The 19,420-nt window shown below is 38.8% G+C and overlaps 1 protein-coding gene across 3 annotated transcripts in view; it reads left to right on the top strand.

The window, feature by feature from the left end:
* Window positions 1–19,420, top strand: part of TRPS1 (transcriptional repressor GATA binding 1) — a 260,928-nt gene that overhangs the window by 44,559 nt on the left and 196,949 nt on the right. For all 3 annotated transcript variants that reach the window (XM_034763501.1, XM_034763498.1, XM_034763499.1), the window contains 2 exons: window positions 1,356–2,284; window positions 16,514–17,643. In XM_034763501.1, the coding sequence (XP_034619392.1) occupies window positions 1,358–2,284; window positions 16,514–17,643 (2,057 nt within the window). In that variant the 5' untranslated portion in view covers window positions 1,356–1,357. The remainder of the gene's footprint in view (window positions 1–1,355; window positions 2,285–16,513; window positions 17,644–19,420) is intronic.

Genomic DNA, 19,420 nt, shown 5'->3' with positions numbered 1-19,420 from the left:
GCTCACAGAAAGATGTAATGTAGCACTCACAGTAACTGTTGGCCTGGGAACCGATGATCAAGTTTGAGTCTCAGGCTTGGATCTCATGTATGTTAGTGCAGTCTGCTGCCACTAGACCACACACCATTTGGCAGGGGAAAAACAACCACCATTGTGTGCAGCACTGGCAAAAAGAAGACCATAGAAATAGTGTAGAACTTCTGTCTTCTACACATAGTCAGTGTGTGAACACAGAGTGATCAAAGCAGCTGATGATGAGCATCCTAATCCAGAGTCCAAAAATGCACAGTCAAGAAAGTATCAGCTTAAAAAAAAATCCTCAGTGGGAATCACAATTGCCTGTGTAGTGCATCTGCAGTTGGGCATCCTACCTATATATATCAGTCACCATTTTTTCAGACCATTCCCTTTTCAGTTAGCAATAAGTCATCAATGTTGACCTCTTACATTCTGTCTGGTCCCAGTTTCCATATATAGACCTGGGAGGTATGTCTTCCTACTTGGCAATACTGGTAATGCCTGAAGTTAAGATTCAATAGATATATAGAAAAAACATTCAGATGGTTAGACCTACTTCATTTCCAGGTGTTTCCTGGATAGACCTGTAATCAAGCAAAACAGTGAAGTAAAATTTATGGCTTCAGTTTTGTAAAACTTTATTCACATTTGTAGTCCTACTGAAGTCTGGCTCTCCCTATGTGGCACATAAGACTACTTGCATGAGTAATAGTTTTCAGGACTGGAGTCTAGTATTTTACTTTAATCTAGGTTGCAGTTTACATGGGTACAAAGGGGAAGCTTTTGCTAAGAAGCAGCAGATATCTGTTTAGGAAAGATAACTTTCCTAAAACCTCAAAGTAACTTGCCCACCTAAATCGGATACCTTTATAATAGCCTGTTCAAGTACTCCTAGCTATGTGTGGTAGACATATTTCTGCTAAACTTCACTTTGTCTAGTTGTGCAGTGTATTCACATTAGATCACAAAGGCTCCTCTCCTCCCCCCTTAGTATACTAAAATGATTTTCAAGAACGCATTCTTTAAAATTCCTACTGGCTTTAACTGACCACTATTTTCAGAAAAGGTAATGACACCTTTAATTCACTTACTCTGATGGAAGTTAGATTTTCACAGATTTTAAAGGAATTTTTGTAATGGAGTGCATTCGCAATGTGGCCAGTTTTTTTGGTATGTTTCCATTTTGCTACATAGACTAGCTAAAATCTGTCTGACAAAAACTGTTTCTTCAGGTTTTACGTATCTATATATTTTTAGAATGCTGAAAAAATGCCAGGGTTACAATCTACTCTATATTTCAAATAATTCCATAATTGTTTGTCTCTCTATTTTGGCAGATATGGTCCGGAAAAAGAATCCCCCTCTAAGAAACATCGCTAGTGAAGGTGAGGTACAGATCCTTGAGTCTACAGGTACTGAAAACGAAGAGTCTGGAAGGAAAAAAGAATTTTCTGCAGATCAGATGCAAGAAAATACCGACCAGAGTGATGCTGCAGAGCTAAACAACAAGGAGGATCTTTGCCTGCATATCCAAGAGCCATCTTCCAGCATTAAAAAAGACTTAAAAAGCTCAGTGCTGAGTGAAAAGGCTGGCATCAATTATGAAAGCCACAATAAGGGAGGAAATGTTCCGTCCTTTCCTCATGATGAGGTGACAGACAGAAATATGCTGGCTTTCTCATCTCCAGCTGTTGGGGGAATCTGTGAGCCCTTGAAGTCTCCTCTAAGATCAGATGCAGATGACACCCAAGATGTGGTCTTCACTCCATCAGGAGATCCAGTGGAGACAGACAAAGAGCATCAGACGTCGCCAAAAGCTACAGATGAAACAGTGCAAGTGCAAAGCGGTCAAACTGATGGCCAAGGCTCAAGTCCGGTCCCCATGGCCTCAAAAAACCCACAAGTGCCTTCAGATGGGGGTTTAAGGCCGAACAAATCAAAAGCAGATTTGTCAGCAAATGATAACCCAGATACGGCGCCTCTGTCTCCAGAGCTTCAGGACTTCAAATGCAACATCTGTGGTTATGGTTACTATGGGAACGACCCCACAGATCTCATCAAACACTTCCGCAAGTACCACCTAGGACTGCACAACCGTACCAGGCAGGATGCGGAGCTTGACACTAAAATTTTGGCTCTCCACAACATGGTGCAGTTCAGCCACTCCAAAGACTTCCAGAAAGTCAACCGCACTGTGCTTTCAGGAGTGCTGCAGGACATCAATTCCCAAAGACCTGTCTTACTAAACGGGACTTATGATGTGCAGGTTTGTATCTTCCATATCCCTAAGCTGCCTCCTCAGACACATGCTTCTTGCAAAGAAATAAATTGGGAATGGGATAGGCACCCTAGGTGATTATAAAGCAACTCCTACTTCCTCAGCATAATCCAACATAATTTAAGTATCTCATGTAGCCTGCTTAAACCACAGGAATGCTTAGATCCATTTAGGCTTATTGTATTCAGTGTTTTATTTACCCATTGGTTGCTATAAATTATCAAAATTGTTACGCCAATGTGGGGACAGGATATATTAAGTCAGTATTTTTGGAGGTTCACTGTAAATCTGGTTGAGTAGTAATTGGCTTTTCAGTCATAGGCTTTCTTGTATGTAATTTAGTCTTTGTGATAATGAATAGTAAAAGATTTTAGTTGGCAAACAGGCAGCTTAGAGTAATCGTGTCTGAAAGCTTCTCTATAGCAGAGAGAGAAAAGAAAACAGAAAATAACTGTTTAAAATGGACCAGATGGACACTAGAATGTAGCTGCAAATTAAAAGGAACTACAGATCTGTGGCTGTTGGCTGCTGGGAGTCAAATCTTTGATCTTGCAGTATTTTGAGAACAGAAAGTGGGACTCTAAAGTGATCTAGTGCTAGAGCAACAGGGTTATATTTCTGCACAATGGGAAACCAAGATCGGGCTGTAAAAATAGCAGTCAATAATAATATTCACACTGCAGTTCAAATTCAGATGAATATAAAGGTTGAGCTATTGCCTCAGCTAATCATTTTTTTGATCTAATTTTTAGTATTGATGCTACTGCATTGTCCAATGTGAAGGATAAAAATTGTACATTCTTACCATAAAGAATGGATTTACAAGATTGTCTCATGTTGTCCACTATGTTAGTTATTTGAACCTAGACAGAGATATTAATGTTAAAATTTCCTTAGTGTAAAACCCTGATAATCTTAAAATAATCTACATTTTACTGATTTTTGAAAAAAAAAATATTTTAACCCCCTTTATGAATGATCTGTGATGAGCAGTAGAAGGCCTGTATACTCTTCGACCTACAAATTCACTTTGGAATAAAAATCATTTGAATCAGTTAGGAACAGAGATCACAAGTAAAATGAGTTCAAATGTCAACCCAATTTCAGGAGCATGTTTACATCAGACCTGATGCACTGACCTGGTAGTAATTACCAGACAAAATTCCAAGAAACATTAAAAAAGAGAGAGAGAAAGAGACAGAAGTGCAGGTAGTAGAAATATTTAGTAATACCTGCAGAGACTACTGTCGTTACAAGGAGACAGTTCAGATAGGAGGTCAAAATGGCAAACATCTCACCTCAAGCACTTGTAGCTTTTTAAGCTACTTAACTTTTTTTCCTCTCACTTTTGAAATTTTAGAAAATCTTTTCGTGGAGCAGCAAATCAAATCAAGATAGTTATTATGCATAAAAGTTACAGTCTTTGAACTGCTGTCTTATTAAAAGATCACTTCACTGCCTTGTGTCAGACGCTCTCTCCTGTCAAACTGTGATTAGAAAGCAAATACGTGATTTAGATAAAAGAGGATAGATGTGAATAATGTCAATGTGAAATGATGGTTTATAATTAGCACGTAATATGATGTTAATACCTGGATTTTCTGCTATAGTTTCAGTTTGCTGACTCTGGGGACAGCATCTTAGAGCAACTGATCCATGCTGTCAGAAATACGTTCACACAGGGACAGCTAAGGCATACAGCACAGAGGAATTTGAGTTTCTAAACACACTTTCATTTTCCCCAAACAGTTATTTCGTTAGGCCCTTGGTTATTTATAGAAAAGTTTATGCTTGATGAGAGTGAGCTGGACACTTTTCCTATGCAGTATTTTCAGAAATAAAATAGATATGTGAGCTATCTCAGTTTGAACTGATAGAACTAGAAGTAAAACAGCTGAACCTAGACTATACTTGTCTACTAAGCCCTGGTAGTAAGATATTGCAGGAAAGACAAAAAGCGATAGGAAACAGCACATAGATAATCAGTTATGATCAGTCTTTTCTCAGACCAGAAACGTTCTAAAATAGAACAGACAGCCTATACAATGCTGCCGATTTTAAATGAACAATTGGATCTGGAAACTTAACTTTTTAAAGAGTGCTAATTTTCTCTGCCCAATTTGGAAAGAGAAGATTAAATAAGCCTCTGTGCCAAATACTATACTTCATCACTTGCACATGCATCAGATGTTGATGCAGAACATGTCAGAAGATATGTAACTGATTAATATTTTCATGCCTCACAATTCTGAACAGCTTTGCTACATTCATAAACATACTCAAAGGACATCTGAAATTCCCCTTTGCACCCACACGTTTGTGTTGCTACCGTGTCTGTTTCACAAGGACTTGGGAAAATGTTGAAGTCTAATACAAGAGAATGGAATTGTATTAAGTAGAGCTTGAATGCCGTTTTATTGGAAATTGGTTGTCAGTCAAAGACTCCTACATTCTAAGAAAGAGGAACTGCATATGCATAGTAGTAGTTCATCAAAACAATCTTCTTAAAATTCTGATATGGTCTGAAGAGAAAACAACAAACCCCTCTGTAATCAAAATTAATTTGAAATGCTAGTGAAATGGGATTAAGGGCTGATTTATTGATGCAACCGCACTTAACAAACTGTTTTGTTGTTGTTAGGATGGAGGTAGTTAGGGATTTATGATGTTTTAGGCAAGGAAGATGAGGACAGAAGCTAGAGGGTGGGTATTAGCACAGCCTCACATACTTGATCTGTATCAGAGGGGTAGCCGTGTTAGTCTGAATCTGTAAAAAGCAACAGAGGGTCCTGTGGCACCTTTGAGACTAACAGAAGTACTGGGAGCATCTTACCCACGAAAGCTTATGCTCCCAGTACTTCTGTTAGTCTCAAAGGTGCCACAGGACCCTCTGTTGCATATTTGATCTGGTTCATGGTGATTAGTCAGGCTTTGTGCTATATGAAAGTTTCACCAGTGGAGGTTGCTACTGACTCTTGGACTCTGTGTAATAAGGCCTATTGAGAAAAATCAATAAACAAAAACAAACAAAAAACAAACCTCCTCTTCCCCCCCCCCCACACACCATAGAAAAAGGAAAGAGAATAGAGAAAAATCCAGTATCAGTTTTTAGACTGATAAGGACTAGGTTTGCAAGGGCTTGTGGGGGGAAAAAAAATCAAATCTGTTTTGAAACATACCACACGAGCGACACCTGCCTCTGTGCAACCTTTTAGAAATACGTTTTTATTATTCTACTTTCATCCCCAAAATACAGGTGCACATATGCCTTCAAGTCCAGGTACACAAACTCCTTTATTATTTCTTGTAAAACAGTGATTTTGAGAAGTAAGGATGTACACCTCTACCTCGATATAACGCTGTCCTCGGGAGCCAAAAAATCTTACCGCGTAATAGGTGAAACTGCGCTATATTGAACTTGCTTTGATCCACCGGAGTGCGCAGCCCTGCCCCCCTGGAGCACTGCTTTACCACATTATATCCGAATTCGTGTTATATCAGGTAGCGTTATATCGAGCTAGAGGTGTACATAATTCAGACCATAGAACCTTGTGGTCTTACTGCTGTGTAGGCTTTGATTTATCTAGAATATTTAATGAAGGGGAAGATGTCTTTGTTTTCTTTATAAACGAGATGTACTTTGGAGAGGCAATTTTTACATGCTTTGTCTACCCCCCTACCCCTGTTTTCTTTAGTTCATTGAGATACATCTGGTTTTATAGGATTGGGTACATTCTGTTGAGCAGTTTCTGGGAGGTTAATCCAATATGGATTTTAGAAAACATTTGTTAGCACGTTGCTGTTTTGCCAGACAAGTGCCTTATCAGCTTTATGCTGTTATCAGAGTGATATCTTGCCATGAGATAAATGGAGTGCTCAGTTTTGCTGATTTCCATTTCATTAATTTCTCCTCTAATTTTGCTAATCTTCACTAGACTTGATAGCCATTTTGTACTTGTTCTATAGCTCTGTAAGCATGTGGGGAATTTATCCAGCTTTAGTCTGTTTAGTTTTTTTAGTGGATATTACCACTAAACACAGCTCTGACTGAGGAGGCAAGTTTCATTGGTTAATAAGAAGCTGTTGAAAGTGTTCCCTAATTGTTATCTGATGCACCCAGAAGAAGCATTCTGTTGTGTGACCATCCTACAGACTAATCAGAGGCTGGGAGCAGACCTGTTTCTCACATTAAAGGTATGTGGTGTGATGAGGGATTAAGTCAGTGCTGTCGTAACTAGGATTTAATCCAGTAGGAACCAGTAGTTCTATTATTAATAATCTCTTCTATTCTATTCTCCACTTTTAAATGTCATTAATAGACTGATTAGGTGGGGATCTGTGGAGTTAAGAGCAAGAGGACTTGATCAGTTTGTGGGGATATAAATGTAACTGACATCCCTACTGATCATTATGGCTTCCACTAGTAGTTTTGGCAGTTTTTACAAAGGAATCTTTACAAATGTGTTCAGAATCTATACTGGAGGCATAAATAACTACAGTGATCACACTTGTGTTAGTAGCATAGTTCACTTTCAAGAGGAATCTGCCTTCTGATTCTGATATTTGTTATTAGCATTTGAAGAGTAAATAATGATGATTAAAGCATCTGCATTTTTGTGGATGTGAATGATGAGCAGAATACATTGCTTAACTGACCCCTTTTCAAATTCATCTTGCTCGTTAGATGAGCTACCTGTAAAATCACTAATTTTATGTTGCTTGTTGATACCAGTTAATGAAAACTTTCATTTAACTGGATTTTAACATTCTCTTGTGTTTAGAGAAACTGATCTACATTTGATTTTTTTGGGTTTATTGGCATTTAGCTCAGTTATTCCAAAACCAGACCCTAAAATATGGAAGTGGTACTTTGTTCATTGGTTTGGTTAAGAATTGCTAAGCATGAGTGTGTCCTGGTATGCTGTTTCCAGGAGCAAATTCTGTACAAACTCATATACGTTATCACCTTTGGATATCCCCCCACAACTCTAATATTTGATTATTGATTGTGAAATCTTAGCTTCCAGCTGGATAAGAGTTCTTTGTGCACTCATTAGCTTCTTCGTTTCTTTTCACTTTGTGATCTCCTCTTTCGCTAACGTGCATCTTGGTAGCCCTATGGTATCAGTTGAACTGATTCAGTTTCACATGAATAACCAAACTGATACTTTCGTTTCTCCCATTTGAAAGATTAGGTTTGCCTAAAAATATTGCACATAGGTTAGAACTGAAAATAGTCACTTTTGGCCTGATACTGCAATGAGTTCTGTGCAGATGGTCCCAGCAACCGTGTGGAAATCTGTTTACTCAAATGGCACTTTGCACAGGTGCCTGGGATCTCACTGCAAGGAACTCGTTGCATGGTTGGGGTCTTTCTCTGACAGCTGAATGGCATGACGCTGAAATGTGCTCTAATTGGATCTGGGTGCACTGAATACCTCAAGTGTACATCCAGAACACAACAGAGATTAACTCTGATGAATCTACTGTTCTCCAGAGTTGCCGTAGAAGCCAGTGGGCCTTTCTCTTCCTTCTCTAGTGTCCTCTGTTAGAATTCTTTTTGTCCAGGTCTGGCTGGCACCCCATATCTCCCATTGCATTTCAATAATTTGATTTATTTCATGAGAGTCAGAATAAATCTAGAATGAGTCCAAATGAACAGTAGACTGAAGTGGAGCAGAGGTCTGGTATGTCTGCTTACTGGGCATATTATCTGGGAATCCTGATTCCCTCTGTATTTAGTTTCCAACAGTCATGACTTTAGGTTTTCAAAGGATGACCCCATGTAGGTTAGCCACAGTTCATCACCATGAACAGAACAAGTGACGTATTAGTTATTTTCTTGAGATGTAATACAAAATATTGTATTTGTGCATATAAATAAGCACTTGGTAACATTGACATAGTGTAATATTAAAAAAAAAAATTCTCCTGTTGATACACAGTTATCTACACAGATAGACCTGTTGAAGTCAATTAGACTACTCTTGTGAGTGCTCACTCATACAAGTTAAGGTCTTGCCAGTCTGGTTCAGAATGTTTGCATCTTCAAAACACATACCCAGTATTAGCTCAAAAGGAATCTTTGTATTTACTAGGCTATCTACTGGGAGCTTTCTAAATAGATAGTGCTTAAGATAGTAAATTCTAAAAATGATTATTTTGATCTAAAATAGCTATACGTTCCAGAACTGCCAGACCTTGAGACATTGTGCCCCAAAGTAAGATGCAGTCTAAACTCATATCTTTATGATCCCCTCAGTCTTTGTCAGTCAAAGCATTTGAGGACAAATTACACCAGCTATAGAACAGATATTTAGATCAGCATTTTTACTTCAAACAAAGGTTATTGTTACAGTCGTAGAAAAGTGTTATAGATTGGAGTATCATTTTCAGTGTCCTGGGACGGGCTCTGTTAACGTCTCTCCTTTTTCGATGTATTGCTTGTATTTTAGTCTTTATGCTAGTGATCGCCAGTGGTGTATTATGTCTGTTGATGAAGAGAGCTGGTAAAAGTTATAAAAATAAAGGAGACACTTAGATATAAGATGAAAGGACAAAAACAAAAACAAACAAACAAAAAACAAAACAAAAAGAAGAAAAGCACAGAAAATAAAGTTTTCTAAAATTATGGGGCCAGATCCTTCATTGGTGTAAATCAGTGTAGTTACATTGAAGTTAATGGGGCTATGTTAACTTACAACAGCCGAAGATCTGTCCCATAATTTAAAATATATTTTAAAGGTATGAAGAATGGCATTGTGTGTTATATTTTCTCTGGTGTTAAGTATTGGTGTACAGTACTTTAAATACAAACCAAGTTCCTGATTCTAAGAGTTTCTGAGTGCCACTGGCTTCCATTGTTTTAACAGAATCTGGCCTGATGGCCTTAAATTAAAAACTATTGTGGTTCTGTCACTTTTTTTTTTTTTTAAACAAAAGGCTTGATCTTACTACCTTTTAAAGTCCGTGCCAAATCTCCCATTGACTTCAATAGGAATGGAATGAATCCTGAGAAGAGCATGCTTATTTCAAGTGACTGTGACCCCCATAGGTACTTGCTTAAGATATGCAAATAACACAGAAAGCTTGGGGACTACATTGGCTCTTTGCATTGCTAACACAGCTCGATTCTTCCTGCACACGCATTAATAGCTGTTTAGTGCATAATTCAAAGGGTAGATATATCCTAAAGATTCTCCCATGTTGTGAGAGGTAGTTCTTCCTATCAGAGTTTAAGGACTGGTAGTGTGGTTTTATAGAAACAAGCATTAAAGCCAAGAATCTGTCCTGACCTGCATGAGATGAAGAACATCATAAGTGTGGGTTTGTTAAAATGTTCTGGATGCTATATTGTGCAAAAGCAACTGGATAAACAGGAGCATTAGAAAATATTTTAGGATTAGAAGATTAAAAGTAATTGGGAAATAGAAAACTGGATAGTACAGTGGATTGGTAAGGGATCTACAGCCTTTCATCTCCTGGTTAGTGACTGAAATGTGACCGAGGTAATCAGAAATGAAGATTGATTAATATCTGATGCTCCAACTTCATTGCCTGGTCCAGTTGTAAGTAGACAAAAGTCAGTTTTTGAGAAATCACCATGACCATGTGCACCCTAATCAACAGTCACACCAGAAGCCAAGGATTTCATGGATGCAGAGGCTGAACTTATATTATCAACCCTTGAGTGTTGAGTTTGAGCCTGTTATGGGCATGTAGGACATTCGTTCCTACAGATGAAATTCACTTTCTAAAATAGATAAAGATAGTAACTGGCAGATACTATGGATTCCTTGGTAGACTGCTGTTCTGTTAAATCAGAAAAATAATCTAAGCCATTTGCCATAATAATGAATTCAGGATTGGATTTGGAAAAGAGAGAAACAAATAAAGTTGTGAGGGAGGGTATTCTGGGTCAGGAAAATCAAATAAAAGCACCCTCTTAGATTTAAAAGCACTGAAAAAATCTTTATACTCGTCCATAAAAAAGAAACAAAGGGTGCAGGCATCCTATAACAATTAAAAAATGAAAAACAAACAAACAAAAAAAACCCAACCAATCCTCTAAAACTCTAAAAAGGTCATGACATCATCAAGAGTTAGAGACTTAAATAAAGGCAACATAAATTCAAATATCTACCAGAAATGTGTTATAAATAAATTGCCTTTGTAAAGTGCTTTTCAGCTTGATCTAAACATATTAAAAACATGAAATCTCCAAACACTGCCCATCTTTCAGATGGGGAATCTGAGCCACAAAGTGATTAAGTGACTTAACTAAGGTTGCAAAGCCAAGAATAGAACCCATGAGTTCTGATGCCCATTCCCTTGCTGTAATTATTAGACTAAGGGGGAGTTAAAAATTCTAAAATACCAGAACACGAAAGAAGGGTGATCCAGTTGTGGTACAGTAACTCCTCACTTAAAGTCATCCCAGTTAACGTTTTGTTGTTACGTTTCTGATCAATTAGGGAACATGCTCGTTTAAAGTTGCGCAATGCTCCCTTATAACGTAGTTTGGCAGCCACCTGCTTTGTCCACTGCTTGCAGGAAGAGCAGGCCATTGGAACTAGCTGGTGGCGGCTTGAAACCAGGGTGGACTGGCAGCCCCCCTACCAGCTTCCCATTCCCCTAAGTTCCCTGTGCGGCAGCTGCCCAGCGGGCTATCAGTTACCAGGCAGTTCACCTGTCCCTCCCCCCACTGCCATGTGCTGCTCCTGCCCTTTGCCTTGGAGCTTCTCCCGGGAGCCTCCTGCTTGCTGTGCGGGGTGGGGGGAGGGAAGAGGGAGGGCTAATGTCAGGGTGTCCCCCTCCCCCCTGCTCCTGCACTACGCTTAACCCATTTCCAAAGAGGCTCACGACAGGGCTCAGGATGGTGGGAGCTTTCTGGCAGGAGCTGCTGTCTCAACTTGCTGATCTATTTAAAAAAGGAAGTGTGCTTAGAGTGGGGTCAGCGTACTTAAAGGGGCAATGCACATCTCTCTCTCTCACACACGGTGTGTGTCTCTGTCTGCCATGCTGTTTCCCCTCCCTCCATTCGTGCTGCCTTGTAAAGTGTGAGGCTACATTAACAACATCGTGTTAACCCTTGAGGGCTCAGCCAATTGCTAGTTCATCGTTTAGTAGTAAGGCATTCCCTGGGAAATATGCCACCCTCTGACTTCACCATCTCAACCAAGCTTCACAATCATCATCGTTGTGTGGCAGTATTAAATTGTCTGTTTAAAACGTGTGTGTGTGTGTGTGTGTGTATTATAGATATATAATATAGTCTGGTGAAAAAAATTTCCCTCGAACCTAACCCCCCCATTTACATTAATTCTTATGGGGAAATTGGATTTGCTTAACATTGTTTCGCTTAAAGTCACATTTTTGAGGACCATAGCTACAACGTTAAGTGAGGAGTTACTGTATAAAAGCATGTACAGTAAAAACAAGGCAAAAACCTTTCCCCAGCTACAGGTGATGTTCTATAGAATACCCAGTGAATGCTCTAATTAATTATCTTAATAATGATTTATAAGAGCAAAATAAAGATACAGATGTTTTGCACATCTAATGACAAAATGGTTGAGGCTATATAAACACCTTGTTTACTTAAAAACTACGTAGGAATAAATTTTATATTGGAAAAGCCCAGAAGGCCTTTAATATGTTTTATATACTAAATGTACACAGAGGCTTGTAGCTGCTATGGAAGTTAGATCTTGAAGGATTGAGAATACCCAAAAGAGTAAAGAATGCACTTGAAACTGTACTAAGTAGTAATCATCTGTAAGGAACACTGGAGAAACAAGATGGGTGAGGTAATATCTTTTATTGGGCCAACTTCTGTTGGTGAGATAGACAGACAAATTTTCATGCTTACACAGCGCTCTGAAGCTTGTTTTGTTTACCAACAACAGTTGGTCCAATAAAAGATATTATCACACACACCTTGTTTCTCCAGTGTTTCTTACACATAGTTACTATCTAGAACAGTTTTAAGTGCATTCTCCACTCTTTCTTTTGGGTAGCCTCAATCCTTCAAGATCTAACATGAGTTAAGTTTTCTCTCTAATAGCCTGGAACCAACACTGCTACAACACCACCGTATTTAAGAAATACTGACATTTAACAGAATCAAGCTTCCTCTTAACAGCTTCTTTTATATTTTCTGGCTGTTTTTAAGAATAATGGAAAAGAAGCATACATTTAGTTCTACTGAAGAGATGCACTAAATCCCTATGATCATTTTGGTCATAGCCTGTTAGCATGGCCAGTAACTTAAGTCTGAACTCTACTGATAATTATTGACATTCATGAATGAATTAAACTATTAACTAAAAAGAGTTTGGACTTTTAGATGCTTTAGACTAGTGATCCTTACTAGTGGGATTTATTTCAGTTTAATTCATAACAGGCTCAGATCCTCAAAGGTATTTAGGCTTGTAACTTTCATTTAAATCTGTGGCTGAGGTGGGAATGGGACCTGGACTCCTTGGGACTCTCAATTTAGTACTCTAGTCACTAAACTATTTTTTCCATCCTAAGGAGGGCCTGCTACAGGAGAATGCTGAACGTGAGTCATCCCTCTGTGTATCTGCCTGGGAGCCATAGGTCTGAGGATGTTTTTTTAACCCCGGCCCTGCTCACTCTGCACTCCTGTTTGTGGGAACAGTAAAGTTGGACTCTACAGCTCGATTAGAACTGCAGTGTTTTAGTGTTGCTTTGTCCTCTTCCTTGTGATTTTTGTGCTGGCAGGGAACGTATGGGTTAGAAAGTAAAACACAGAGGGTGTGAGGGGAAGGGGAATGAACTGTTGGAGTAAGTACCTGAAGCTAGCCATCGCCTTGGAAATTTCAGAGAAATGTGGATGGGGTATGACTTCTTTCCCCCCCATCCCCTCCGCCTCCTTCTCTCTCCCCTTTATTCCATTCTCTCTGGAAAAGGAAAGAGAGCAAGAGGAAAAAAAATATATATATATATATACACAGAGAGAGAGAGAGAATTTGCTGTCCTTACATAGAGATATGATATGTAACTGAGAAATCTGAAAGTCAAGCCAAGACTTGAGTAGAATGCACGAATCCAAACACTTTGGCAAATGGGTAGGCTTCATCCAAATTTGGCTGGCTGAAAGCTGAGGCAGTTTTAGTTTATACCATTACCACTTTCCTTCAAGTGCTTCTGCTAGCTTTGCTATATGGAAGCTAGTTTCCTTGTTCCTTTACCTGATGACCCTAGCGGAGGCTTTAAATAGGTTTTCTGTGATTGAAAAATTACTTTTGAGTGTAATAACATTAAGATGACCTTATCTTACCTTTCACGTACACCTTCTGCTAATGGGATCCATTATTTTAAATTGTGGCAGGGTACTCAGTGAAACGCCGGTCCAACAATTGGTAATCAGTTACATTCCAGTGTTTTAAAGATTTTTTTTCCCCTCTATTGCAATTGGTAAGCACAAGATATACTGTAAATTCTTAATTCTCTTTTATCCTCATGTTGCAGAGAGGGAGATTAGTGTGGGACACCAAACTTGCTATGTAGGGCATTAATCAGGATTAGGAAAACTTACAAAAATATATTAATTTACAGCTACTCTGTTGATATGCTTAATATGTTTTTCCAATGTTCAGAAATAAAAGTAATTAGCAACAAGCAGCAGCTGGACTTATTGTCACTCCTGCTTCCTAACTGATGTCCAAAGAGCGCCTGCAAAGATGGACTTGTTGTCTGTAGGCTCTCTAGATGGACTCCTAAGAATAATGGATGTATTTACTCATAAGAGCCACTTAAGGTAAAGTATTTTGGCTGGTTATTCAGTGCAAGAGCAAAATAAACAAACAAACACTGACTGAATGAGCAAAAATAGATCTTGCAACTGAGTTAATCACACACCAAGTGGCTGTTATTTTCTGTTTTCCTTAATTCCTTCAGTGCCCCTTTAAATTAAAGGCAGAGATGTTTCATTGAACATCAGTGAAACTGAACATTTGAAATAACGTGACGGATAAAGACATAATGAACCAAAGCCTGTGGAGTAGCTGCAGTTTCTACTGATTTCAGTGGGTCAGGCCCAGCATGTTATGCCTACAATTTTTGTTATCCTGTTTTTAGCAATAGGAACCAAAGATCCTCGGCAGTAGAGTCAGTCCCCCAAAACTAGCCCCTCCCCAAAGAACTCCTCAGAGCCAGATTCTTAGCCTGAAATTGGGACTCTCAAGCCCCATAGCAATGTCATGGTTATCTATTTAAATATCTTTGCCAGACACACACAGATTTCATTTCAGCTTATCAGAAAAAAGTTTTAACCAGCTCATTGGAATCATGTTTCTTTAAAACAAGAATCAGAGGCTGAAAAGCATCTTTATACCATGATTTAGCAACCCATTGACTCACTATACGTGTTTAGTGCTGATGGCATAAGATGCATAAGCATCTTATATTCCAAGCTAAATAGCTAAAAGGCATTTCTATTATATGCATTTTAAAATGTTTACATTTCATGCTCTTTGTATGTCTGAGTCTTTCCGTATGGTGTGATTCTGAATGAGCGGTGATCACATGCTTGCTCTGTGGCACAGCTGTTGAGGAGGGGAAGAAAAAAATAATTACACCATTTGCCTAATGCATTACAACTGAATCCTGGAGAAAAGCAGTAATTCACTTAACAGTTGGGGGAATGAAAATCTGACCCTGCACGAAGTGTGTCGAAACTTTATACGCCCTCGTTTAAGCCCTTCTCATACAGAAAAATCCAAGGCATGGCACTGCCGCATGGAGGCTTCCACTGACATCTCTGCTTATTAGGAATGGTATACAAAGGGTGAACTGGGTGAAGGGTGGGTGGGTAATTGGTTGCTGAATATTGTGTAATGGTTATAATTCAGGAAAAGAAGTAAAGCTGTGGTGACATTTTTGTCATGAGAGACTTTTCCCTCTTCCCTCCCCCCTTCCTTTTTTGGCCATCAAACCAGTTGTACAGGAGCAGCAAATCTCTCTATGATGTCACAAGGCAGGTGTGGTGCACTCATGGGAAGGGCAGGACTGCTTGCTATGAGAACAGAGATTTTAATAACATAAGCCTGGAAGCCTTGCTTCCTTCCTTCCTGCAATCCATGTGCTCATAGATCATGAGAACAGTTAAGTAGATCTACCTTTTTTTTTTTTTTTTTAATTAGTGATGTCATGGTTTTGGGTGTAGTAAGTTTCTTTCTTTGCTACATGCCATTTTTCTACTGTAATTTTTTCATCCTTATTTTACTGAGTTAGAGCTCTTTATAGGAAAAGAACGGAAGATTTCCTTGGAGAATGTCTGCATTGAGTAATCTTTGAGAAAATTGCCTTTCAGTTCAGACAGCAACCCCCATATTTCTAAAAAGGAGTCTCGGCGGATGCTGGATGCTGTTGCAAGAATGTTCTTTATATGAAGGAGTGGATGTAATCAGGCGCAGTCAACTGAATTCGGTTTTCAAATTTCATTTTTGTGTGTTCAGATTCATAAAACAGTGGTACTCCTTGTGCTGTAATACTGACTTCCACTCCAAATTCTTTGTCATATTGGGAGATCAAGACTTGGGGGCCTGATCTTGTATTCCACACTCAGCTAAAATGCTCACAGAAGTCTCCTATTGAGGGATATCTAGATTAGCTTGATTTTAAAGAGGAGGATGGGGCAGTACTTTAGAGCAGTGAAGGATGGATGGTACAGTGGTAATAGCCTGGTACTTTAGAAAGCTGAGTTCATGTCCCTCCTCTACCACAGACTTCCTATGTGAGTTGGGTGAGTCACTTAGCCTCTTTGTGCCTCAATTCTCCATCTGTAGAATTGAGATAATAGTACTTCCCTACCTAAAATGGATGTTGTGAGTTAAAGATTGTGATGTGCTCAAATGCAACAATAATGGTGGCCATATAAGTACAGAAGAAAGATAGGAATTGAGTCAAGATATTCCGGTCCAGCTCTATGAAACTGGGCAAGTCTCTTTAACCTATGTATGCCTCAATTTCCACAACTGAAAAATGGGCACAATATTTATTCAACTTTGTAAAGCACGCTGAGATCTTCAGATGTAAAGTTCTGCAGAAGTGAAGGGTTTTATTACTATTTTATGACATAGTTGTTACAAAACATTGGTGATGTTTTAAAATTTATCCTTTCTTTTTTCCTATTTGGTGGTTTGAACAATTCTTCAGTATAGCTAAAATTATCGCATTCTTTTTTCACAGGTTACTTTAGGTGGAACCTTTATCGGCATTGGACGGAAAACTCCAGATTGCCAAGGCAACACCAAGTACTTCCGCTGCAAATTCTGCAATTTCACCTACATGGGCAACTCATCAAATGAACTAGAGCAACACTTCTTACAGACTCATCCGAACAAAATGAAAGCCGCCCTTCCTTCCTCTGAATCTGGAAAACCTTCAGAGAAAAACTCTAATAAATCCAGTCCTACTTTTCGATCATGTGATTCTGGAGACTTGGGGAAGTGGCAGGACAAAATCACCGTAAAAGCAGGAGACAACACACCAGTTGGATACTCGGTGCCTATCAAACCCATAGATTCTTCTAGACAAAATGATACAGATGCCACCAGTTACTACTGGTGTAAATTTTGCAGTTTCAGCTGTGAATCATCCAGCTCTCTCAAACTATTAGAACATTACAGCAAACAGCATGGGGGAAACCAATCAGGAAGCCTTCATCCAGATCTAAATGATAAACTTTCAAGGGGATCTGTCATTAATCAGAATGACCTAGCCAAAAATGCAGATGGGGAGCTAGTAACAAAGACAGAAAAGGGTTCTAGTATGGCAAAAAAGAAAGACTTCTCTAGCAAAGGTGGAGAGGATAACGTTGTGACAAGCTACAACTGTCAGTTCTGTGACTTTAGGTACTCCAAGAGCCATGGCCCAGAAGTAATAGTGGTGGGCCCACTTCTCCGTCATTATCAGCAGCTACACAACATTCACAAATGTACCATTAAACACTGTCAGTTCTGTCCCCGAGGCCTCTGCAGCCCAGAAAAGCACCTTGGAGATATTACTTATCCATTTGCTTGCCGAAAAAGTAATTGTTCCCACTGTGCTCTCTTGCTCTTGCACTTGTCTCCTGGGGTGACAGGAAGCTCTAGAGTCAAACACCAGTGCGATCAATGCTCATTCTCCACTCCTGATGTAGATATTCTCCTGCTTCATTATGAGAACGCACATGAAGCCCAGACATCTGATGTCAAACAAGAAGCAAATTCCCTTCAAGGGATGGATGGGCCGCTGACTCTCAAAGAGAACAAAGAACACTCATGTACCAAATGTGACTTTATTACCCAGGTGGAAGAAGAGATTTCCCGACACTACAGGTACAGTGAATTTTAAAATTACATATAGTAAATTACAAAACAAACAAACCCTGAACACTTCTATGAAATGTCGGGGATCCTAGTATACCGGAGAAACTTGAAATTAGATCAAAATGGGAATACATATAGGTGTATCTCTATATCTGGTTATATAGTGCCAAATCCAACTTACATTTACTTTGGTCAAACTCCAGGTAAGTCAATGGGAATTATTCTAGATTTAAACCAGTGCACCTAAGAGCAAAATTTAGACCTGTGTGAATGCTGTGGTTCCTACATATTTGAGATTTACTGAGCTGTTTTCCATCTGAAATACTTCTAGCTACTTTTTGCCAGAAAGCTGATATCTTCATTTATGAAGGGAATCCAAATGGTTTTCTTCCCAAGACTGACTATAGGTCTATTTCTTTCATGCTTTATAGTACAAGACTCTTAATTAACTACCCTTTTGTAGTATTTTCCATCCCCAGTTCCAACATTTAAAGGACATTCTGCTATTGTTTAGTATTCCTTTTAGGGTTGTCGATTAATCGAGTTAACTCACGTGATTAACTCAAAAAATTAATCACGATTGAAAACATTAATCGCGATTAATGTCACTGTTAATAGAATACCAATTGAAATTTATTCAATATTTTTAGATGCTTTTCTTCATTTTCAAATATAAGGATTTTAATTGCAACACAGAATACAAAATGTATAGTGCTCACTTTATATTATTTTTGATTACAAATATTTACACTGTAAAAGTGATAAAAGAAATAGTATTTTTCAATTCACCTCATACAAGTACTGTAGTGCAATCTCTTTATCATGAAAGTGCAACTTACAAATGTAGGGTTTTTTTATTACATAACGGCACTCAAACAAAACAATGTGAAACTTTATTGCCTACAAGTCCACTCAGTCCTACTTCTTGTTCAGCCAATCGCTAAGAGAAACAAGCTTTTTCACATTTATGGGAGATCATGCTGCCCTTTTCTTATTTACAATGTCACCTGAAAGTGAGAACAGGCATTTGAATGGCACTGTTGTAGCTGGTGTCACAAGCTATTTATATGCTAGGTGCGCTAAAGATTCATATGCCTCTTCATGCTTTGGCCATCGTTCCAGAGGACATGCTTCCATGCTGATGACGCTCATTAAAAAATAATGCATGAATTAAATTAGTGACTGAACTCTGTGGGGAAGAATTGTATATCTCCTGCTCTGTTTTACTTGCATTCTGCCATATATTTCATGTTATAGCAGTCTCAAATGATGACCCAGCACATGTTGTTCATTTTAAGAACACTTTCACTGCAAATTTGACAAAATGCAAAGAAGATACCAATGTGAAATTTCTAAAGATAGCTACAGCAATCAACCCAAAATTTAAGAATCTGAAATGTCTTCCAAAATCTGAGAGAGATGAGGTGTGGAGCATTCTATCAGAAGTCTTAAAAGAGCAACACTCTTGATGCGGAAAGTACAGAACTCAAACCACCAAAAAAGAAAATCAATCTTCCACTGGTGGCATCTGACTCAGATGATGAAAATGAACATGCATCAGTCTGCACTGCTTTTGATTGTTATCGAGCAGAACCCATCAGCATGGACGCATGTCCCCTGGAATGGTGGTTGAAGCATGAAGGGACATATGAATCTTTAGAGCATCTGGCACGTAAATATCTTGCAATGCTGACTGCAACCGTGTCATGTGAATGCCTGTTCTCACTTTCAGGTGACATTGTAAAGAAGAAGCGGGCAGCATTATCTCCTGCAAATGTAAAGAAAC

This window comes from Trachemys scripta, chromosome 2, assembly GCF_013100865.1.
Source record: "Trachemys scripta elegans isolate TJP31775 chromosome 2, CAS_Tse_1.0, whole genome shotgun sequence".
NCBI lineage: Eukaryota > Metazoa > Chordata > Testudines > Emydidae > Trachemys > Trachemys scripta.
The sequence above is the reverse complement of the archived record's forward strand: the minus strand, read 5'-3'. Positions and strand labels throughout refer to the sequence as shown.